The following is a 24,250-nucleotide window of genomic DNA, read 5'->3' on the forward strand; positions in this document are numbered from 1 at the left end:
ACAAAATTTAAAATATATACTCAAAAACAACAATTAATATCATAAGTATAAAATAATAACTATATATAAAAAATATACCAGGATCTATAACAATAAAATGAAACAGAAAGAAAAAAATTGAGTTCATTGGATGCACAATATCCCTTTTTAAAAAAATTATTCTCCACTAGTACCCAATGTTTAAAGAAATAGATCCTCTCGGAATAGAACGATTCTATTTACAAGTGTATTGATACAAAATCAATAGTGTCAGTGAGCCATTCAACAGAAGCAAAATACACAAATATTTAATTGTACAAAAGAAGAAAAAATTCAGAATTTTCATTATTTTAAAATGAGAGAAAATCCCTTTATTTATAGAAGGATAAGGTGAACAAAATATTTATTGTGCCTTATTAGAAATGTCACAACTCTTTGAAAAAATTACAATCTTCTCTGAAGGCAGGGGCGGAGCCACCTTGATATAAGAGGGTTCATCCAAACCCTATTTAACGGAAAATTATACTATTTATACATAGTTAAAATAATATTTTGTATGTATATATATAGTAAACGTGTAACCCCCTTCTGCTATTTCGTGTGTCTATTACTACGAATTTCAAAACCCCTATTGAAAATTCTGAGTCCACCACTGTCCGAAGGTATAGGCAAATAATTGACCCACCCACCCCCCTACTCTTGAAGGTAAGGAAACATGTAGTTCTAGAATCAAAGTTCAAACAATTAATCAATCAAAAAAAAAAGAATGGCAAAAAAGCTTCATCCTCATGCCTTGGTAATTCCATGTCCATATCAAGGTCATATAAACCCAACAATTCATCTAGCCTTAAAACTTGCTTCAAAAGGATTCATTATAACTTTTATCAACACACAATTTATTCATTCCCAAATAACAAAAGCCCATTCACCTTCCTCTTCAGAGCCGTCGGGGCTCGAAAATATCTTCTCAAAACCCTGTGAATCTGGGCTTGATATACGTTATTTAACTATTTCCGATGGATTTCCGTTGGAATTCGATCGGAATATGAATTCGTTGCCATTTTTGGAAGGTTTAATAAATGGGTTTTCGAATTATGTTGATAAACTAGTTGGGGATTTAGCGAAAGAGGATTGTGTTGATCCAATTAATTGTTTGATTGCTGATACTTTCTTCGTTTGGCCATCGATTATCGCAAAAAAATATGAGATTGTTCATGTTTCATTCTTCACTGAGCCAGCTTTGGTTTTTGCTCTCTATTATCACTTGGATTTGCTTGAAGAAAATGGTCACTCTGGCTCTCATGGTGAGTTTTTCTTTTTTGCTCTTTTGACTCGAAAGATTTATCAGAAACAATCTCACATACTATTAGATATAAGAATATTGCTTATTTTTAGCTTAGCATCATAAAATTCAAAATATTTATTTATATATCAAAAAGAAAAAAAAGTCAAAAATATAGCTTGAATTATCATAAATGATATATAGATATCTATATCATATTTTTGAAATACTGTGTCTATGCAATCTAAAAACTAGAACATACATATCTATACTGGATCTGGGGATTGAAACTGATACTCCTTCATTCAAGTGGAAAGGCATAGTTTTTGTCAAGGATGAGCAACTTTAAATATATATCTTTTAGATGTAAAATTTGATATATATATATATACAGAACGTAATTTTTCTGACGAAGGGTGTCCACCTTGCATCACTGTATATTCTTTATATTAACAGACATACACGAGTTATAATTTATCCATCAAGTTGATATTTATAAAATATCGGATCAACAGATAAGATTGTGCTAGGTGTCTCTATGATGTCCCTATATATTTAGTGTTTCGCTAGAGTGACATATATACTTTAGTTTTTGAACGGCAGCGCCATTAATGTCTCAAAAATATGACAGAGATATCTGCGTATCATTTATTAAAAAAAAGGATTTTTTTTTTTTTTTGTATCTTCGTCTTCTTACATAATCTGTTATACTGATTAGAAAAGAATGGTAGTCTCTTCTATTTATTTGTGACATATGATCTCCATATTTATAATTAGCAACTTCCATGAATTAGTAAAATTAAATACTTTTGTATGTACAGTGTCACTGAGTGATGCCATCTCACTAATCTTGTTGTTAGAATATAGAAATATATTAAACTGATAATTTTCTTAAAATCATTTTTTAACAGAAAATAGGAAAGATATTGTTGATTATATTCCTGGAGTTAAATCAATCAAATCAAGTGACTTGCCATCCTTGTACCAAAATTCGGTGGTGCACCAATTAATCTACAAGGCATTTCAAGATGTTCGAAAAGCCGATATAATAATAGCCAACACTGTTCAGGAGCTCGAACCTGAAACCATCACATCGATTCAAGAAAAGCACAAGTTCTACGCCATTGGTCCAATTGTGTCCGCGAATTTCACTGAACTAACTATTTCGAGTAGCCTATGGTCCGAGCACGATTGCACCCAATGGCTCGATGCCAAGCCTCGTGGTTCGGTCTTATACGTCTCGTTTGGGAGTGTGGCTCTTGTTAACAAAGAGGATATTCTTGAATTAGCTCATGCACTTATGCTTAGTGAAGTGAATTTCATTTGGGTACTTAGGTTTAATGTTTTAGGTCAAGACGAAAATGATATTTTGCCCGTTGGATATAAAGAAAAAGTGAAGGATCGAGGGTTGATTGTGCCATGGTGCAACCAACCGAGGGTGATTTCACATTCAGCAGTTGGAGGTTTCTTGAGTCACTGTGGATGGAATTCTATAGTGGAGAGCATTTGGTGTGGGGTGCCGTTGATTTGTTCTCCGCTTGTCACCGATCAACTCGCTAATCGGAAATTAGTGGTTTATGATTGGAAAGTTGGAATTAATCTTCGTGATGAGGAATCAATCACGAGAGAAGAAGTACGCAATAAGATTAAATATTTGATGAACGAAGAGACTTCGAATAATTTAAGGAAGAATGTTGCACAAGTGAAAGAGACATTTCATAATACATTAGCTACGAATGGATCATCAAATGTTTATTTTAATAAGTTTGTTGAAGAGTTGAAGATAAAGATTAGTTTAGCTTGAGATGATCTAATCTTAAACCACTGTATTTACGTGAATTCAATAAATTTTATTTAAGTGGTGTAATTGGATTTATAGTCAACTACTATGAATTAGTATATTAGTAGATTCTTTTCTTAATCAATTTTGAAATAGTTTTTCAAACTTCTTTTAAAACATAGAATTTTCTGAACGTAAATAATGATATCTATAGAGATAAATCTTCTATTAAATGAGAATATAATCATGTTATATATATATATATATTTCAAAATCAATTATTATAAGTTCAATCGAATCAACAAAACCATTCTAAATCTGCTTCAATAATCATGGAATATGCCCAATGGAGATGATCATATATAAAAGAATATTCTGCCACAGAGGCAGCTGGTCCATGTTGTCTTTGGAACTTAAAAGTAAACAATTCGTTCGGTCTCAATTTATATGATTTTTTTTAAAATTTTTTTAAAATAATGTATAATGTTGTGTTTGTACATTGTATAGTTAGCTTTAATTTTTTTTAATCATAAATGAAATATTATATAACCAGACAAATATCAAAAAACTATTTAAAGATGAGCATTGTTTTACACTCTTTTTCGAGATAAAACTTCTTATACACCTTAACTCAACAAATTTTATGAGTAGTCGAACAAATGAGAGGTTGTTGATGAAGGTTTTGAATAAGATCCCTTTGACCTCGTTCGCTTAGTAGTTTGTTTGTACTATCATTCACCTATATATCTGATCTGCTTTTTGACTGACTTATTTTGTCCTAATCTAGCTGTCGTTACATCTTTCTAACTTCATCTAAATTGTCTTTCAACACCTCATAATAATCATCTCTATGACAAACATAATAACGAGTAAATTTAAACCACAAACTAAATACCGTATCAAATCAAACGATATCAATACATAAAGAATATTAAATATGATCTATAAACAAGAGACGTGGTTGGTCTTATAATATGCAAGTTGGAAACATATCATAAAAAAAAAAAATTAACCCATACTCCTACTATCATTGTCACACAGTCCAAGTCTCAACATTACTGATACTCTGATGAAGCCCATAGGGAAAGGTTAAACAAAAAAAAAAAAGATTTTTTTAGGAAAAGAAAATAAGAAAAAAAAAATTTCATCCTTTAACTTGTTACTATTTTTTATTACTTATTAATATTTTCCTCGTAAATATTCATAAGCTCGTCAATGATCAGAAGCGCTTAAAAATATTATTTTGATCAAGTAAAAATGTATGAATAAACCCCTAAAAAATAAAAGAATCGAGATGATATATCGAAATAAAATATAAAAATCTCTAGATCATTTTGTCTAATTATTTTTTTAAAGTTTCCTATTTATTTTAATTTTAATATCATAATGTAGAACATATGTCATATGGTCCACTTCCTCTAAGCCACCAATTTCATCCTTTTTTAGGTCAAACTTCAAAAAAAAAATGATTTGATTACTTTTCATTAATGCTTTACATATGCATATTCTAAAGTATTGCTTTATTATGTATTTTATTATTATAATATTATGTTATTTTAATGATAAAATGCAACAACTTTATTATTAACACACACTGAATCTAAAGTGCAACAACCTGTAATTTGCTTGTAGAATTTCAAATAAATTTAAATTCTATCATGGGAAACCTATTTGTATATGTGTTTCCCTTAAATGGTCTATATATGAATTATTTGTGTTGTGTTATATATATATATATATATATATATATATATATATATATATATATATATATATATATATAATATATTCTCTCAGTTTCACTAATTTATGTGATATTCAAAACTTTCTCTTCTCAAAACTACTTGATTATCATATCAATCTTCAGTTCTTTACTTCTACATCGGCCACTTGAGCTACATTACTGGACTTGAACACTATATACTCTACTCTATTTTATTTCCATTCAACCTGATCCTTTAAACACCATGATCCATATATTTTCTTTATATTAAATAATTTTTTATTTTAAATTCAAAAATCTCATTTTAAACAAAAATAATAATTACAATATAAAAAAAAAAAAGATATCATCACATTTAAAATATGAGGGAAAATCATCAATAATTCTTGATGAAAAGTTAAAAAAGATGACATTTGAATAGTCAATATCTATTGACTTAAAAACTATATTATATATGGTCTATTTATCCCTTCCCTATATTAAAATAAATTATTCTAAGTTTAATTACTCAAATTATAATTTTACAAATATTAATTCCCTTTCCTTGTAATTTCCCATTTTCCCATCCTTTAATTCATTTCCCCTCCTTTTCCCTTCATTTATGGAACACAAATAAATACCCACAAATTCATCTTCTCCAAATACCTTTTTCATTGAAAAAATTAAAAAAAATCCCCCAAAAAAAAAAATTAAAAAAAATTCATCATCTTAATCATCATCAACAATGGCGAATCATCACCAAAAACCTCATGCTATTATGATTCCATATCCATATCAAGGTCACATTACTCCTTTTGTGTATTTAGCTATAAAATTAGCTTCACATGGCTTCACAATCACTTTTGTAAACACTCATTATATACATTCTAAGATTTCCAATTCACAATCTAGAGAAAATTCTCAAATAAAAAACAAAGATGATTTGTTTGCTAGAGCTCGTGAATCTGGGCTTGATATTCGTTATGCAACGGTGAATGATGGGTTTCCTTTAGGGTTTGATAGGTCATTGAATCATGACCAATTTGTTGAGGGTTTGTTGCACGTTTTTTCAGCGCATTTTGATGAATTGGTTGGGGATTTGGTGAAATCCGATCCGCCGGTGACGTGTTTGATCGCTGATACGTTTTATGTATGGCCGGCGATGATCGCCGAGAAGTATAATTTGGTTTATGTTTCGTTTTGGACGGAACCTGCTCTGGTTTTTAATCTGTATTATCATATGGAATTGCTCAAAAAAAATGGACATTTTGCTTCTCAAGGTTCGTGTTCCCCTTCTCAGTTATCTTCGTTTTATCTTTAGGTCACGAATTCGAGCTAAAAAAGAATTACATTTATTAATATTTGCTTTATTATGTTAAGTTGTCTATGTCACATCACTTCGTTTCAGCTTTTACCTTACCTGTGTGAACGTGAGATGCTTTTATGATTATAGAAGTTGATTTTGTCTCAATTTTTGTGACACGACTACTTTCGTCTCGATAATGAAATGATAATTTACTTGGATATAGTATAGCTCTTGGCGATCCATACTACTTTTTAGGAAAAAGTGCCACTTGATATGGAATCGATTATAATATAAATGTATGTATTTAAAAATATATATGTAACTGACTCCCCGTAGAATAAATATCAATCAGAAAGTGAAGTCTCAAAGACAACTAATAGTCTTTGTTTAAAAAATATAATGTATTATCATATTTTCGGTTAGCTTACATCTCGACTAATTCTATAGGATATATATTGCTTCTTTAGCAACAAATATTTTAAACTCTGTTCATAAGCTTGACATATAGGAAAAATGTATAATATTTTTACCCTCATTGAAATTTGAATCTAGAACCTTATGATTCTCGACTCACTTTATTGATCAACAAAGACACAACCAACACTTGTAAATTGGATTGTGACCATGTACCAACATAATTGGTGTAAAATGTTGGTTAGGCCAGTGGGTCTCTCCTTCCTTCTTTTTGTTTTTGTCCTGTTTTAGGTTGTGGGATCCAATGAAAGTTGGTGGTAATAATGGTGGTTAGTTGAGATACCACTTCACTACTAATAACTACTATTTGATTTTCAGAACAAACAACTAATTTTCTAAAAATAGTTTATATCTTAATTAAAACAAAACATGTTTTTGTTTTTTTAATTTTGAAAACATTTATGGTTGATGGTTAAGAGATGCCTACAAAAAAAAAGTTTTTGTATGTAACAAGAGTTTTCACATTATCAGAGAGGGATTAGTCAAATTGGTCTAGTGGTGTCTTTAATTTGATCTTTTGTCTGTTATTGCATGTGGACATTATAATAAAATAGGTGTTCACACTTGGAGATATATCTTAAGAATTAAAAATTAGGATGTTTTTACACTGCACAACAGCTCTACAAAATAATCATAATTACAATCTTTTTATAAGTTTTAACCAGTATACAGTATGTAACTAATGTATAATATGTGTTTTATATTGATTAAGGTCGAAGGTTAGTAGATAGTTGTATGTTGTGTAACTTCTTCTTTCATATAAGTAATAGTAGTATTTACTATCGTAGGCTCTTGTGTGGTGGAATTACACAGAATATGTAATTGTTATATTTCATGTTTTTCTTATCTTTTTGCTATGGCTTCTGCAATTCCGATTTCTTTTTCCTGAGTCGAGGGTCTATCGAAAAAGAAAAAACTTAGCCTGTGCATATTTGGTGGACTAAAGATATTCATTTTACTATTTGAATAGCTGCCTTCTTTGACCTCCTAACAAGGCCTTGACCCCCACTTGGTTGTCACATCTGTATCATATTAGAAAAAAAGGTTTATTAATAAGTTTGTACATGTAATATTTTAAAAACTGGACTACAGGGTTGGAGCATAAATTTTTAATTGAAATTTTTATAAAGGTAGCTATGCTAATCAGTGTTATATTGAGAATCTAGCATTGATTCCTTTACTAACTAATTATTGGTCCTGAGTGGGATTGGTGAGTCTACTTGAAATTATTTTATGTTAGTGATGTGACTTTTCAGCTTCTGAGTAGGCCTCTTTGTCTCAATATGTGCTACAAGTACCTCAACAGACAACAACCCATTATATGTAAAAAATTGTTGTGGGGTCTAAAACTATGGTAATGACTAATGAATCCTATCATACTCATTGCGCTGTGCTTGTATGAACTAGTCTTCCAAATGCCAATGTTAAGATGAGACTTGCCCTTCTTTAGTGGTTCTCGTGCCATCACAATGGCATGACGTTGAAAGAGCAATTGGAACATGTTCCTGGTCAGCTCGTTAGTTTTGCATCTTGATGCTGGTAGGCTCCTTCCTCTTAAACATATAGTAAGATTATTGTGAGTCTAACTAGTCCTATCACATTCCTAGTGTCGTACTTGGATGCACTAGTCTTTCACATGTCTGTGATGAGATGAAAGTTGTCCCTGTTTGATAGTTCTCGTGTCACCACAATGGCATCACATTTAACGAATGACAAGAACCTGCCACTCATCCGGTTGTTGGTAGGCACATTGTGGCATCAAAAGCAAGTCTTTTTCTTGTGCTGCTGTCTGTGAAATCTGTTCTTTCTTTCTAAACATTACGTCTTAATCAGTAGATAATTTGATTAAATTATATTCTTATTTTTCAGATAACCGAAAGGACACTATAGACTACATACCAGGAGTTAAAGCTATTGAACCAAGAGACTTGATGTCTTATCTCCAAGCAACTGAGATTTGGACTGTGGTTCATAGGGTAATCTACAAGGCCTTTACAGATATTAAAAAGGCTGATATCATCATTTGTAACACAGTCCAAGAACTTGAATTTGATACTCTCTCAGCCCTAAACAAAAACCAGCCCACATATGCTATTGGTCCCATTTTCCCATCTGGTAATTTCACTAAGGCCCCATTCAGTATTAGCCTATGGTCTGAGTCTGATTGCTCTCAATGGCTCAACAACAAGCCCAATTCCTCAGTCTTGTATGTCTCATTTGGGAGCTATGCTCACACTAGTAAAGAAGACTTATTGGAGATAGCCCATGGGCTTCAACTTAGTGGGGTGAACTTCATTTGGGTCCTAAGGCCTGATATCGTTAGCTCGGATGAGACAGATTTCCTGCCTGTGGGGTTCGAGGAAAGTATAAAAGATCGAGGGTTGATCGTGCCATGGTGTAGACAGATTGAAGTGATATCACACCCTGCGACTGGTGGATTCCTGACTCACTGTGGATGGAACTCGACGTTGGAAAGCATATGGTGTGGTATACCATTGATTTGTTTTCCCTTGCTGACTGATCAATTCACTAACCGAAAACTAGTTGTAAATGATTGGAAGATCGGAATTAACCTTTGTGACAAAGAACGCGTTACACACGAGGAAGTATCCGAAAAGGTTAGCCATTTTATGTGTGGGAGTAGTGCTCAAGAGTTGAGGAAAGCAGTGAAGGAAGTGAGGAAGACATTAGAGAATGCATTAGGACAAGATGGATCATCTGAGAGGAATTTTCATCAATTTATGGAAAACATTAAAGTCAATGCAAGGAAACGGGCCAGGCTTTCGAATGGGCATGTTAGTCCATTACACCAAAATGGTAATGGGCTGGTCCATTGAAACCTTTGAAATCTAGTGATAATTGTAAGCATATAGGCTAAAGTTGTAGAAATAGCACTACTAGCCACTTCTCAACCTTGTTTTTAGAAAGTTAAGTCATTGTTACAGAGTTTCAAATTCGACAAGCGAAACTTCAAGATATTATCCTGACGTTTTCCTTGTACATTTTGGAACTCTAGGCTATTGGCTATTTCTTAGTTACAAAGATTGAAAAGTTGGCTATTTTTGAATTTTAGTTTGGCCTATGTTAGGTATAGTTGGTATGGTTCTTCTCTCTTTTGGCAATGTTGTGTTTTTATCTTTGAATTTAATTTTTGCTTTAGATAAATCAAGCCCTTGAATGTAAAAATTGTTTGTTCAAAATAAATACTGTAGTTTAGTTTATTTTGAAATTTTGAGATGAAAATGTTATGAAAGTATTATTATTCAGGTGTGCGTAAGGCCATAAGCTGATTTTGAACACCATCATCACTACTCCTCAATCTCAAACAAGTCAGAATTAATAACGTGTTCTCGCTTCTTCATTTAAGTTCAGTTTATATCACAAATATTAAAAATAAAAAATTAAAAAATTCTGATGGTTAGTAAAGAGTTGCAGGTAGTTGTGGATTTCATAATTTGATGATTCCAAGAAAGATATAATACTATTTTGAAATATCTACCAATGCAATACAAGCAAAGGTGCCTTAAATTCTTAACTTAGGTTCCAAAACAATAAATAATTGACAAATAATTTTAAAATATAAAGTTAGAAAAAGATTATTTTCATTCGATATTTACTCGAACTCTCTATTAACTCGATAATTTATTGAAATTTTTTTTTACTATATAAAAATAGAAATACAATGTGCGTACAATTTATCCTCGCAAATTTTATTTCCATATTATATTCTATGGTATTTATTAGTCAACCTCTATAAAGGAAAACACACATTTATCACTTTATTATGGTTAAATTTCTCACTTGAATTTCTACTTTGCTATGATTAATTTAAAATTAATAACTGGAAATTTAGGTCTAGAATTGGTTGGAATGTTCTAGAATTTCTAATTTTTAAAGAGGTTTTGAATTAGCTAAATTAATTCAGATAGTATAGATTAATGGAGGAGAGTCACTTTTTCTTTAAAAATCAAAACTAAGAATTGTTTATCTCATTAAAAGCCAAAAATAAATCAATTTGGTGTCTAATTAGGAGATTATTAAGTAAGTTTTTAGAAAACTGAGTTTTGATATAATTAGCTTTGACCTTTTTATTAGTTAATTATTTTTAAACATAAAAAGTTTTTACACAAATAATTTCTAAATTTTACAAAAATAATTACCATCGCTAGTTACATATCGAACTAACTCAACTTACTATCGTTATATAATTTAAATATTTTTTATAGTAAATTATATACCTTGATTGATTGTAGTTAACTTATTTAAGTATATATACTAACATTCATTAAACATCTATTTGCTTCCCTCCCAATCGCACAACGATAGATCTCAAATATTTTATCGTTGAAATTAAATTACTAACAACTTCTTTATAACGAACAAATAAGGAAATGCCACGATAGCAAAATGTTGACATGGAAACGTATTAAAAGAATTCCAAATATAACTAAAACAAGGAAACATAATTCTTTAAAAAAATTAATATCAACATCAATTATAGTTTTTTGGTGTATAAAAGGGGGAAAAATAATTTTAAAAAAAAGGAAAATAAATGTTTTTTCTTTAAAAAAAAGTATTTTTTTTTTCCTAACAAGAAACGAACTACTAATAAGCTTTTATAAATAGCCCTCTACATGGCCAAAACCAAAAATAACTCTGCAAAAAAAAAAATCATGAGTAACAAAGCTGAATCATCTGATTCGTAAGTACCCATTGTGATTCTTTTGTGGAAAAAATTGTTGGTGTAGTTGGATTTTGATTCTTGATTATAAAAAAAAGTTTGAATTTTTATGGTTTTGTTTTGTGATGTTTGTAGGAAGGGGACTAAGAAGGATTTTAGTACAGCAATTTTGGAGAGGAAGAAATCACCTAATCGTCTTGTCATTGATGAAGCAATCAATGATGATAATTCTGTTGTTTCACTTCATCCTGATACTATGCAAAAGCTCCAGTTTTTTCGTGGTGACACAATTTTGATAAAGGTTGGATTTTTACTCATGTTTTCTTGAAATTTCATGTGTTCAGTTTGGAGTTTTGGTAGATTATTATGGTGGGGTGGTGGTTAAAATTCACCTATGGGGCAAGGGTTGTAATGGGGTTGCGAACACTGATCAGTGTTTAGCAGAGGGGTTTATGGTATTTGAAGTTATGGGTAAGTTTGGTGCCCCGTGTGCTTTACTTGAGCAAGGGATCTTCTGAAAACAACCTCTCTATCTAGTGGTGAGGCAGAGGTAAGGTCTGTGTACACCTATTGGATTACACTAAGTTTGATGCCCTTGCTTCTTGTTTGCTGGAAATCAGTTGTGCAGGTGAAATAAGCATAAGGACAATGAGTTTTGTGATATATAAGCTAAAAAGGCCGGGGCTTGGCCATTCGTCCTAAAGTTCTTAGCTTTGTATTGTTCTGTGTCAATTTGTCTAGCTCGAATATGTTGAAGTGGTAGTATTGTTCTGTGTCAATTTGTCTAGCTCGAATATGTTGTAGTGCCTTATGAAACCATGAAGAATGGTGATTAGTGTTTGGTTCCGTTTGATGGTCTATTTTAGTAGTAACTTTTTCATGTATTCTGTTTTTAGTTTGAAAATAATGAGTAGATGTAGTTTATCAAAAAAATAAAAATAATGAGTAGGGTGTAGATAGTTCTAATGATTGTACCTTGTTTGGGAAATGCTGGTGCAAGCTTTGAGGAATTGGTATTAGCTGTAGCTTCTTCACATTATGGTGATGTAAGAATTGTGATGAAATACTGGCGTATACACACACACAAACACACATATATGTGTATAATATTATATATAAGATTTTGAGTTCTGAACTATGTATTTTGTCGTATAGGGAAAGAAAAGAAAAGATACTATCTGCATTGCCATTGTTGATGACAAGTGTGATGAGTCAAAGATTAGGATGAACAAGGTTGTCAGAAATAACCTTAGGGTTCGTCTTGGTGATGTTGTCTCTGTTCATCAATGCCCTGATGTCAAATATGGTAAACGTGTGCACATTCTTCCAATTGATGACAGCATTGAGGGGGTTACAGGAAATCTGTTTGATGCTTACTTGAAACGTAAGTGTTCTACTATCAATTTGATTATTGCTTGTTAGAATTTTTGGATACGTGATGTTATTTATTTTTCTTCTGTTAAGTGTTTTCAATTTACTTAGCTGATGGTATTCTTCTGATAAGCATTATATCTGCGAATGCTTTGTGCCAATATCCTGCTTTTGGAACTTTATGTTGTTTGTTAAGTTTCATTGTCTAACTTAAACTCTGGTGTGACTTGTGTTGTTGCAAGTTTGCATCAAGTGGATTCACAAGGTTTCCTCTTGCCCTATGGGGTTTATCGTTATAATATTTTCTGAATGAGTCTATCAAATTCTTGGTCATTGTTTACGTTTAAAAAAAATATTCCTAGTCATCGTTAAAGTTATTGGTTTAAAATCTTCAAACAGCTATGTCTTTTGTAGTGAAGTGAGAGCTTTGGATAACCATTGTCATTCTTATTGACAAAGAGATGACGTATTCGAACCTAATTATTCTGCAATTACTGATCCTTCTTGTCTCCCTGTGTTATTTCTCTGCAGCCTATTTCGTTGAAGCATATCGACCAGTGAGGAAGGGTGATCTATTTCTTGTAAGAGGAGGAATGAGAAGTGTAGAATTCAAGGTTATTGAAACTGATCCAGCTGAATATTGTGTTGTCGCCCCAGATACTGAGATATTCTGTGAGGGTGAACCTGTAAACAGAGAAGATGAGAATCGGTTAGATGAGGTTGGTTATGATGACATTGGTGGCGTGCGTAAACAAATGGCTCAGATCCGCGAGCTTGTTGAGCTTCCGTTGAGGCATCCACAACTGTTCAAATCTATTGGTGTGAAACCTCCCAAAGGAATTCTCTTGTATGGACCTCCTGGATCAGGGAAGACATTGATAGCGCGAGCAGTTGCTAATGAGACTGGTGCGTTCTTCTTTTGTATTAATGGACCAGAGATCATGTCCAAATTGGCAGGAGAAAGTGAAAGCAATCTCAGGAAAGCATTTGAGGAAGCTGAGAAGAATGCACCTTCAATTATTTTTATTGATGAAATTGATTCAATAGCTCCTAAACGTGAGAAGACTCATGGAGAGGTCGAGAGGAGGATTGTTTCTCAGCTCTTGACTCTCATGGATGGTCTCAGATCACGTGCCCACGTAATTGTCATGGGTGCCACTAATCGCCCTAATAGTATTGACCCCGCCCTAAGAAGGTTTGGCAGATTCGATAGGGAGATAGATATTGGTGTCCCGGATGAAGTCGGGCGTCTTGAGGTGCTTCGTATCCATACAAAGAACATGAAGCTCGCTGAAGATGTAATTCCATATCCTCAAACTTTTTAGTATTCTGACTTCTAAACGATTACAGTTTGGTAATATGTTGATCTTTGTTTGCAGGTTGATTTGGAAAGGATTTGCAAAGAAACACATGGTTATGTTGGTGCGGATTTGGCAGCTTTGTGTACTGAGGCTGCACTTCAGTGCATCAGAGAGAAGATGGATGTGATTGATTTGGAAGATGAATCTATCGACGCAGAGATATTAAATTCAATGGCTGTGACCAACGAGCACTTCTCAACTGCTCTTGGGACAAGCAATCCATCTGCCCTGCGTGAAACTGTAAGTCTACATTTCTTTTCGTTCAAGGCTTCTCCTACTACATATCCTCCACTCGTTTCCTAATTATGACGTATGGCGGAACAGGTTGTTGAAGTTCCTAATATCTCCTGGGAGGACATTGGAGGCCTTGAGAATGTCAAGCGTGAGCTTCAAGAGGTACATATATACTAAACATAAAATGATGAATATTATGATCTGCTAACCTGTTAACCTTGTTGATTTACCTGACCTAATCTTTTATTTGTTTTGTAGACTGTTCAATATCCTGTGGAACATCCCGAGAAGTTCGAGAAGTTTGGTATGTCTCCTTCTAAGGGTGTTCTCTTCTATGGGCCACCTGGATGCGGGAAAACTTTGTTGGCGAAGGCTATTGCAAACGAATGCCAGGCCAATTTTATTAGTATCAAGGGTCCAGAATTGCTTACCATGTGGTTTGGAGAGAGCGAAGCCAATGTTAGAGAAATATTCGATAAGGCTCGAGGGTCTGCTCCTTGTGTCCTGTTTTTTGATGAATTGGACTCGATTGCTACTCAGGTGCTGCTCCTCATTCTCATGTTCCCGTTGAACTGTTTACTACAAGGTTTTACCGGGTTTTTTTTTCAGATTATTTGCTTCTATCGCTAAATATGACACTCTTTTGCAGAGAGGCAGTAGCAGAGGAGATGCCGGGGGAGCTGCTGATAGAGTTTTGAATCAACTCCTCACTGAAATGGATGGTATGAATGCCAAGAAAACGGTTTTCATCATCGGTGCCACCAACAGGCCTGACATTATTGATCCTGCACTTCTACGTCCCGGTCGTCTTGACCAATTGATTTACATTCCTCTTCCTGACGAGGATTCCCGCTATCAAATTTTCAAGGCATGCCTGCGGAAATCACCCCTTTCTAAGGATATCGATCTCAGAGCTCTTGCAAAATATACGCAAGGGTTCAGCGGAGCTGACATTACAGAGATCTGTCAACGTGCATGCAAATACGCTATCCGAGAGAACATTGAGAAAGTAAGTTTTCTATCTCCAATTCTCCATGTCTTGTCAGTTGATAATATTTGAGGCAATAGATATTAGTTTCTACACTGATAGACTAGGGATGTAGTCAAGACTTGAAGTTTATGAATTCGGGATTTAATTTATACATACTAAATGAATTTTATCAGACAAGATACAAATTACTAAGTTCTGTCGAACCTGCTTCCTATACTCTAGCTCCGCCCCTTCCTAAAGTAGAAAACTAATGTTTGCAGGATATTGAGAGGGAGAGAAGGAGAAGGGATAATCCGGAAGCTATGGAGGAAGACGTTAACGATGAAGTATCTGAGATCAAGCCTGCTCACTTTGAGGAATCAATGAAGTACGCTCGAAGGAGTGTGAGTGATGGTGATATCCGCAAGTATCAAGCGTTTGCTCAGACGTTGCAGCAGTCCCGAGGGTTTGGTTCTGAGTTCCGGTTTGCAGGTCCCACCATCGGTCCCACCACCGGAACTACTGATCCCTTTGCAACTTCTGCTGGTGGTGCAGCAGATGAAGATGAGCTGTATAACTAGACTGTCTTCAGCTTATTTTTCATATCTTATGCTTTACCACTTACAACTTTGCTAATATAAGTAATTATTTTTATGAAACTTTGAAAGTTAGTAACTATTTCCATTCATTGTCTTGAGTTTGTAATTTTATTGATTTTTCTAAGCTTTACATAAATAATACTCTGTAGCTATTATTTTGTCTACTTAAAAAGTTTTAGATTTTATTTGGCTAAATGTTCAAAGGTACAGAAATTATATTTTTGCATGTAATTATTTTTGTTTAACTCGTTTTCCAACAAAGATGATTACTTATCCAATAAGAATTGAATTTGAGATGTCAGATTAAATACGAAGAAATATCTATTATCGTCATCATAAATTTTGTGAAATGTTACATAGGACCCTTGAGGTGAAATATTATATATTATTTATAATATTTTATTTTATGATGATCTAAATTATTATTTTTACGGTTTACATATACATGCGATACACAATAAATACTTACTGACACAATGCTCTTACAAAAATTATATATACAAATACATTTTATATATCTGTTGGACGTAAAAACTCGATAAGAGTATATTTCCACTTAATTATTTATAGGTAAATTGATGTCCAAAAGGGGTACCATATAGGTGTACTAAGGTGATTATAGGCCACTCTTTTAGAAGCAAAATTCTTACTTTCTTTCTTTTTATTGAGGGAACAATGACATGATGGATCTTAACAACAAATGCTAAATATCATTGTCAAACTCAAATTATTATTTCACTATTTTTATAATTTACTACTACTTATATTCAATAGTTATATATAAATAGATCTTCGATCAAATTTATTTTTATCAATCTTCTAGATCTTGTTTAATTTCTTGTTCTGTAAATCGGTGATTGAGTTAATCAAATTTCGAACGCTTTAAGAGCCCAATCAGGGGGGAATGCATGGGATTATCTTGGTTGATCGATCATTTTGTTTTTAATTACAAGGATTTACATGAATTTAATAGCTTAATATAGCATAATAATTTATGATAAACCTAATATTTACAGCATTTCTATGTATTTGAATAAACTCTTTTATTGTTGTACTATATATATAATATGATATGATCAAAGCAATATATTAATGTGGTATCTTTGAATTATTACAAGACCTAATTATTAAATATGTTTTGACCCTAAGAAAGAACATGGATGTCTCATTTAAATGTGTAATAAAAAAATTAAAAAAAATAACAAAAATTAGCTATAAAATTTATCGTTAATTAGATTCACTGACCCAATTTCCCAATTTAATTCGATAGGATCCCTTCATTTACATTTACTTCCATCAAAAATGTTTTTTTTAATCTTTTTGACCTCTGAATTTTAAATTATCGTACTTTCACACAATTCACAAGTCGCCAAGTAGCCCGTAGCTACTAGGATTTTCAAATAATTCATTGATAATTTTCCGTGAAATAGGCTCAACGATAGGTTTTTGTAGTTTAGAAACAAAAATTATCCGTCTTGGCCTCCAGATTTTAGAGTAATATCCTACTTTCGCGCGATTCATTTCCTACCAAATAACCCATAACTATAAGGATTTTCAACCAATTCATATGAAATAAGATCATCGATAGATCTTTATTATTTAAAGACAGAAGTTATCCATCGCTAATTTTTGTTATTATATTGAGTGGAAAAAAAAAAACACAACAAGAACATAGAGCAAGCAAGTCCACATGAATATGCTAGAGATTATTATACATGTCCTAGTCCAATGAAACTCTTAGCCCTTTTTCTATTCATATATTGACCTATTTTTTCTGACTACCTCTCATGGGATTTTCTCCTACTTTTATAATATATATATATAATGGTGTCAAATCTAATCAAAAAACTTTTATCATTTTTTTCTTGTGGAAAAAAGAGAAATTAATGTTGTACTATATTATGTAGCTATAGCTAGCACCAACCATGTTACACTTGGTCTTGACATGATGTGATGCAGTATTGGAAGTATAGTATATTACATACACCAAAGTGTCCCTTCATAGTTTATATTTAATCTCTCTATATATATATTATAATTTTTTTTTTATAAAGTATGCTCGAAGAATAACCACATTTCAACGTACGTAAATATGTTTGTGTTGAGGTTATAGATTCAAGTCTTGGAATCGTAAATCATTTGGGTTTTGGGGAGTGTGTGGGGGGGGGGGGGGGGAGTGATCGAATGATGGTTCCGTTTTCTTTTCTTTTTGTCTTGAATGACTATTTTAAAGTCGATTGTAATAGAGCTATAAATACTTATTTCTATTAAAATGAAAAGCAGCTAGCAAAACTTGAAATAAACTCGAACACTTTTTGGCTTGAACTATGCATTCTTGTGCAAAAATATAATAAAATCACATTTTAAGGCAATGCGAGACATTACATTGCCCATTTATATAAAAATAAAAACTTGCAACAATGCTATAAATATGGTTGTCTTATTGTCAAACAGTTTGTCCGCTCTTAGAAATTAAAGTAAATACATGCCTTTACAATACTATATCAAGTGTAATACCATAAGTAGGTTCAGAGGAGGTAGCATATACGCAAATTTTCTCCTACTCTTTGAAGATGTACAGATCGAGAGATTGTTAATGGTAGACCCTCGACTTAAGTAAAACATCAAAAATAAATATGTACAACAAATATAACGATGAATACGTCATGTTGGAAAACAATGAAGAAGAGAACAGTAGGAATAACAAATAACACGATATTGTGATTGCGATCTTATATGACACAATCAGATGATATGTTTCCTTCGATATATATATATAAATCAGAATATATGTAATTAGTTGTAAAGATACGTTTCCTTAGTTATAGAGCTGGTACAACTTGTATATAATATTGAGATGTATTATCAAGGCGAATCTTACTTTACAATAACTAAAACAAAGGAAACAACACATAATAATACTAAAATTGAGAAAGTATAGTAAGAGAGTAATAAAAATATTGAAAAGGAAACTAAAACTACTACTTTCTACCCTAATTCTCGACCTACATATCTCTCAATCTACAGACATATCCTCGATAAGCTACATATAAGCTATAACATATCTAATCATCTCTTATCAAATGTTTTTTCTATCCTAATTCTCGACCTACATATCTCTCAATTTACAGACATATCCTCGTTAGCTACATATAAGCTATGACATGTCTAATCACCTCTTATCAAATACTTTTTCTATCCTAATTCTCGACCTACATATCTCTCAATTTACAGACATATCCTCGATAAGCTACATATAAGCTATAACATGTCTAATCACCTCTTATCAATGCTTCTTCTGCGATCTAATTAGGAAATGCATGCCTTTAAGTGGTAATTTTACAACACATGTTGATCACAATTAGTTATATAGTTATATATTGGCTTGCAAGCACATGAATATAAGAGCCTCTATAAAGGTATTACAGTTACAAAAACATCAAATCAAAATGAAGGGAGACACAGCTTGGGCCTTGACATATACATCCATCATGTCTAAAGGGTGCATCTTCTACCCTACCACACTATCCCTTCTGTCACTTTGCCTCTCATCATGTACCTAAATTCAAGTTAAACTATACTATATAATAATAATAATAATAATAATTTTTTAATACTATCAGAGTATATATATCCTTTACTAATAATAACTGTAACATATTCAATAGAGCGCGATAGATACACATACCCCTTAATTTATTTTATGATGATAGAGAGATTGTTTCAAGTGCATATATACTCAAATGCGATGTACAAAATCTTTTTGGTACAATGTCTACATACGTTAGATTATAATAGAGCATATCCTTTGTATCGGATCAATTCAACCTCAGATCGTTGATGAGGAATATTACGAAAGTAAGCTGTCAATGTATACACTCAAATGCAACATATATATCTATTGTATGTTGATTATTATAGTGTCTCGATCAGTATCGATTTAGATTAAAATTCTTATATTGAAGCAATTTAACATCGAATTATTAACGAGAAATATTACAAAAATATCCTCAAAGAACTAAACAAACTCTATAACGTTAGAAAAAAGTATGACATATGTATAACTAACACAAAAAATTGTGTCATGTTTGCTCATAAATTAATAGCATAATATGTCTCAAACGTGAAATATACTTTTTTTTTAAATGTACAATCAATTAATTATTCTGAAAATAATATAAAATAAAATGAAAAAATAGGAATAAAAATGGAATGGATCACCATGCATGTTAATTTTTTTTTTATTTTCTGACTGATAATAAAGAGGCCTTCGTGCGTAGAGTCAGAAAAAAGTGCAATAATTTCTACAACCAAAGATCAAGAAAATCCACATTTACATGGGACATCCACCTGACAAATCTTATGGTAAAAAAATAAAATAAATAGTATGTGGCAAAATTGAAAAAAAAAATATTCATTGATATAATTGAAGAGTTTAAATTTTACATACGTACAGTGTGAAAAATATTTATAGAATTAAGTTTATTTAAATATATTCTTTAACTTAGTCTCATTGATCGATAGTTATGTTTTTTATTTTTAGACGTGCACCGAAATAAATTTGTTACTCATTTTGATTTTGTCATGCCCTAACACGATTCTTTTTAAATTAACTATAGTCTACGAGTATTTCTTCTTCTTTTTTTAAAAATTTTAAAAAAAAATTATCGTCGCTATTATATATATTACGTTCTTAAGTAAGTATTTATAAAACATATTTGGACATCTCATATTCGAAAACCTTACAGTATAACTTATCGGTCCATCGGAGCCCAAATAACACTAGGCAATTCTGACGCTACAAATTCAGCTTATAAGACATTGATAGGAAAACTCACTCATCACTTTTACGAGATCACATTTACTGTATTTACTTAGTCATTTTTACGACAAACTCAACTAAAAACAGATATAAATAAGTGAATTCAATTACTAACCTTTTTTTTTTATACGATATCACTTGTTGTACCAATTCGATTAACTCGAAGTAATTTGATAGTATAATATTTGAAGTGAGCAAGTTAAAAAGGTACAAAGTACGTCTTTTCTTACTTTGTGTGCATACGTGCATTTCCACGTAGAAAGTCATTAACATAAAAAAGTATAGCAAATCGAAAAAAAAAGTAAATTTCAAACTTGTCAGAGATTTTCACGTGCAAAAGTATTTATTAATTTTACCATATGATATAAATTATACATTTTTACCAATTTTTATTTGGACTTTGACCTTCCAACTACTACTATCAGTACTAGTCGTGCAATTGTTTTTTTTTCTTTTTATTTTTATATTTTGAATTTTGATTAATTTAAATTTATGTTATAAATTATTATTAAGATAGTGGATAAGTTTTTAAAAATATTATTTAACCTAAACAAGCCATAATTTACATTTTAAAATTTATGTTAAATTACATTTAATTATTTTGTAAATATCATACAATAGATTACTTTTTATTGTTAATAATAGGGACGTAGAGCTAGAAATCTATTATAAAAAAAAAAAAGTCTATATGTATTTTTATTCGTTTATTAGATAATAAGTAAACTACATAAAATATGATATATTTCTTTTTTAATTGTATGCATCGATTTTAAATTAAAAAATATTTGTGTTTTACAGCTTATTGAGACGTATGTATAACTTAAAAACACATACAAAAGAAAAATTCAACATTTGAGTCGAATATATAATTGAAGCATTTTATTAAAAATTGAGATATTTAATTAAAACAAAACTTAATTAAAATATTTAAATAAAAAAATATTCTAATTACAAAAATATATTTAATTAAATATCTATTTATAGAAAATAGAAGTGGTTATTTTTATTTTTATTGATTTTTAACTAATATAAATAAGTTTTTACTTCAAAATCAACTAGTCTATATCTCTCCTCCACTTTTATTGTTACGATATAATATTATTTATTTATTCTACTTTATATACTTTATTTTTTCTTTTTAATCAATTTTTATATAACAATAATTTGATTATAAAATATTTATTTTACTTTTAATGAAATAATTTATCATCATATAAATATTTATCAATTTTTTTTTTCTTGTTACAAGTTAGAAAGTATTTTTTTAAAAAATTCTATGTCAAGATAAACTAACTCATATAACTTAGGACAGAGAGTTCTTTTTCCGAGTAAGATTTCTTCATTGTTTTATGTTTTTTTAGGACCGTGATACTTTTTTTGGTCAAGAATCTTTCAAAACACTATTTTATCTTCAACAAAGTATGATATAATGTCGATGTACATATCATCTTCTTTATTCGATCGCTAAAGTTACACTAAATATATTATTACCGGTATTATCTAACCTCCATAGGCACATTCCTCTAAGGATTCTTGTTGTCGGTTTAATTACTCCATATCTCTAGCTTTTCACATCTTCTATTCTCATATTCACACTATATACCAAAAAAAGAAATTTAAAATAAATGTTTTCATGTAGCACTTTCATGATTTAGCATATTTTTACTATTTTAATGTTTTTTTTATTTGGAATAAATTAAAAATAAAAGTATAACATACATCGAGGAAGTGGTTTGTATACATTGGAATAATGGTTTGTTCAAAAAAACAATAAAATAAGTAAGTGAAATCTCATAGTGGAGAACAATTAGTACTAGGATTCACCTTAAACGATATTTAATATTATTATTATTATTAAAAGCACTAATTAACTATGCAACTCTCCACTATATTACTTTTAAATGTATTTTTTTATTATTACAATTTTAATTATATAATAAACAATTTCATATTCTTTATTTGTTCAATATATATATATATATATAGCGAGGGTACTCCCTCTATGACATTTATGTATAGCAGTATATATATAATTGATAATGAATTTTATCAAATGTAAAAAAAAAAAAAGATTTTTATTATGTCAAAAATAATCTTAAAAAATCAAATTTATAATCTAAAATATTATATAATATTTATATAGTTCTAAAACATGTGATAAGTAGTATAAAATAAAAAAGTTCAAAATTTTCAAATATAATTGTTTTATTTGTTACAAATATTGTTATATAAAATGAAACAATAGAATATTGATTTAGAGTGTAAGAATGATTTTTTTTTTGTTTATTATTTAGTAATTATTTATGATATAGCGAGTATGACTAATAAAATGAAGGAAAATTAAATTCTTTTTAGATATTACTTAATTGGTATGTTGATAAGAGATATATTCAATTAACTTAATTGAAGTACATATAAATTGATTCGATAAATATTGAAATAATTTTCTTTTTATGGTAGGGATGAGAAGTTGTCTTTCAATGAGATGGGAATTAAAATAAGCCATAAAAATATAAAAGTAACCAAAATAAGCCACTATTTTAATAAGTAACTAAAATAAGTTTAGTGGAAAAAAAATTCCACAATATCTAATAATTTAAATAATTTTCCATTAATTTCATAACGTTTATTTTTAATATATAACGGAACCTTTTTTTCTACTTTATAAAACATAACTTTTAACTTTCCAATTGATTTAACACCAAATAATGCCAATTATTTCCACATCATGCTCGTGTGAGTTTGTAACTTCGAGACTGTAAAAAGAGAATATTGTAAACATAAAATAAACTTTTATATTCCCTAAAAAAGGAATATTTTTTGTTTGCCAAAATAAGTATCGTTTTAATAAAATAATTTTTTTTTTCCGAACAAGTATTATTTTACCAAGTTATATGTTAGTATATCAATATAATTGTTGTTTTTACAAATTCAAGATAAGAAATTGTAATAATTTATTTTTTTAATACTGTTTAATTTTCAAGAAATGTCGATCTAGTATAAATAGGATAACTTAGTAAACTATATTTTTTTTATGAGCATGAAATGAGTTAAAACGACACTTTTTCTTAAACGAAAAGAGTAGGATAAAAGTTGCACATATTATTTCATGGAGAATTTGAAAAACTAATAAATAAACCTCTATATTTAATTATTAAAAGATTTTGGCCCTCATAGATAATAATTATAATAGTAATTGAAAGGACTTGAAGCATTATTGATTTGCTTTTATTTGTTACAAAAAAAAATTGTGGGACAGACAATCTAAAGCAAATAGTTTAAATGATTCTTGGGCCTGTCTAGTTTTATGTTAACAAAAAAATGATTCAAGATTGATTACAATGTCTGAATTACAAAAACATTTTTAGTTTGTGTTTGGGAAACAAATAATTACAAAGTTACAAAAAAAAATCATCATAATAATTGTTTTACACAAGTTAATTAATCCAATGGTTAGTTAATTTAAGTACCTTATACCCTTCATAGTTTCTATTGCAAAAAACCAAAAAAAAAAACAATTTTACATATATATTAAGAAACAAAAAGAGAGAAGAAGAAGAGGGGTTTATCAAATGTTCAAGGAAATGTGAAACAAAGAACGACGACAGTTCAGTACACGAAACATTCTGCATTCTTGTATTCAGAGAAAAGTCGTATCAATCTATATATACACTAATACAATCATTAGT

At 30.5% G+C, this 24,250-nt stretch overlaps 3 protein-coding genes across 3 annotated transcripts; all 3 read left to right on the forward strand.

Moving 5' to 3' along the window:
- The first annotated feature begins 616 nt into the window (after window positions 1-616).
- Window positions 617-3,144, forward strand: LOC101266856 (UDP-glycosyltransferase 86A1-like). Its single transcript, XM_004246594.5, has 2 exons — window positions 617-1,283; window positions 2,173-3,144. The coding sequence occupies exons 1-2, from the start codon at window positions 746-748 to the stop codon at window positions 3,063-3,065; spliced, it is 1,431 nt and encodes a 476-aa protein (XP_004246642.2). The 5' UTR covers window positions 617-745; the 3' UTR covers window positions 3,066-3,144.
- Window positions 3,145-5,103: 1,959 nt separating this feature from the next.
- LOC101266552 (UDP-glycosyltransferase 86A1-like) lies at window positions 5,104-9,752 on the forward strand. The gene is made up of 2 exons (XM_004246593.5): window positions 5,104-6,023; window positions 8,393-9,752. Exons 1-2 carry the CDS (start codon window positions 5,489-5,491, stop codon window positions 9,358-9,360), a joined length of 1,503 nt encoding a protein of 500 aa, XP_004246641.1. The 5' UTR covers window positions 5,104-5,488; the 3' UTR covers window positions 9,361-9,752.
- A 1,339-nt stretch (window positions 9,753-11,091) lies between these two features.
- LOC101266255 (cell division cycle protein 48 homolog) lies at window positions 11,092-15,934 on the forward strand. The gene is made up of 9 exons (XM_004246592.5): window positions 11,092-11,225; window positions 11,340-11,505; window positions 12,360-12,588; window positions 13,107-13,873; window positions 13,955-14,176; window positions 14,261-14,332; window positions 14,429-14,710; window positions 14,820-15,179; window positions 15,422-15,934. The coding sequence occupies exons 1-9, from the start codon at window positions 11,158-11,160 to the stop codon at window positions 15,719-15,721; spliced, it is 2,466 nt and encodes an 821-aa protein (XP_004246640.2). The 5' UTR covers window positions 11,092-11,157; the 3' UTR covers window positions 15,722-15,934.
- Window positions 15,935-24,250: the final 8,316 nt, after the last annotated feature.

The sequence above is a fragment of the Solanum lycopersicum genome, chromosome 9 (assembly GCF_036512215.1).
Source record: "Solanum lycopersicum chromosome 9, SLM_r2.1".
In the NCBI taxonomy this organism is placed as follows: domain Eukaryota; kingdom Viridiplantae; phylum Streptophyta; class Magnoliopsida; order Solanales; family Solanaceae; genus Solanum; species Solanum lycopersicum.

What these genes read in the sequence shown, in the direction of transcription:
- LOC101266856 (XM_004246594.5), top strand. Translation starts at nt 746, where the DNA reads ATGGCAAAAAAGCTTCATCCTCATGCCTTGGTAATTCCATGTCCATAT. An exon ending in TGGTCACTCTGGCTCTCATG is followed by an intron (nt 1,284 to 2,172) that starts GTGAGTTTTTCT and finishes ATTTTTTAACAG; the next exon opens with AAAATAGGAAAGATATTGTT.
- LOC101266552 (XM_004246593.5), top strand. Translation starts at nt 5,489, where the DNA reads ATGGCGAATCATCACCAAAAACCTCATGCTATTATGATTCCATATCCA. An exon ending in TGGACATTTTGCTTCTCAAG is followed by an intron (nt 6,024 to 8,392) that starts GTTCGTGTTCCC and finishes CTTATTTTTCAG; the next exon opens with ATAACCGAAAGGACACTATA.
- LOC101266255 (XM_004246592.5), top strand. Translation starts at nt 11,158, where the DNA reads ATGGCCAAAACCAAAAATAACTCTGCAAAAAAAAAAATCATGAGTAAC. An exon ending in TCAAGCGTGAGCTTCAAGAG is followed by an intron (nt 14,333 to 14,428) that starts GTACATATATAC and finishes TTTGTTTTGTAG; the next exon opens with ACTGTTCAATATCCTGTGGA. An exon ending in TGGACTCGATTGCTACTCAG is followed by an intron (nt 14,711 to 14,819) that starts GTGCTGCTCCTC and finishes ACTCTTTTGCAG; the next exon opens with AGAGGCAGTAGCAGAGGAGA.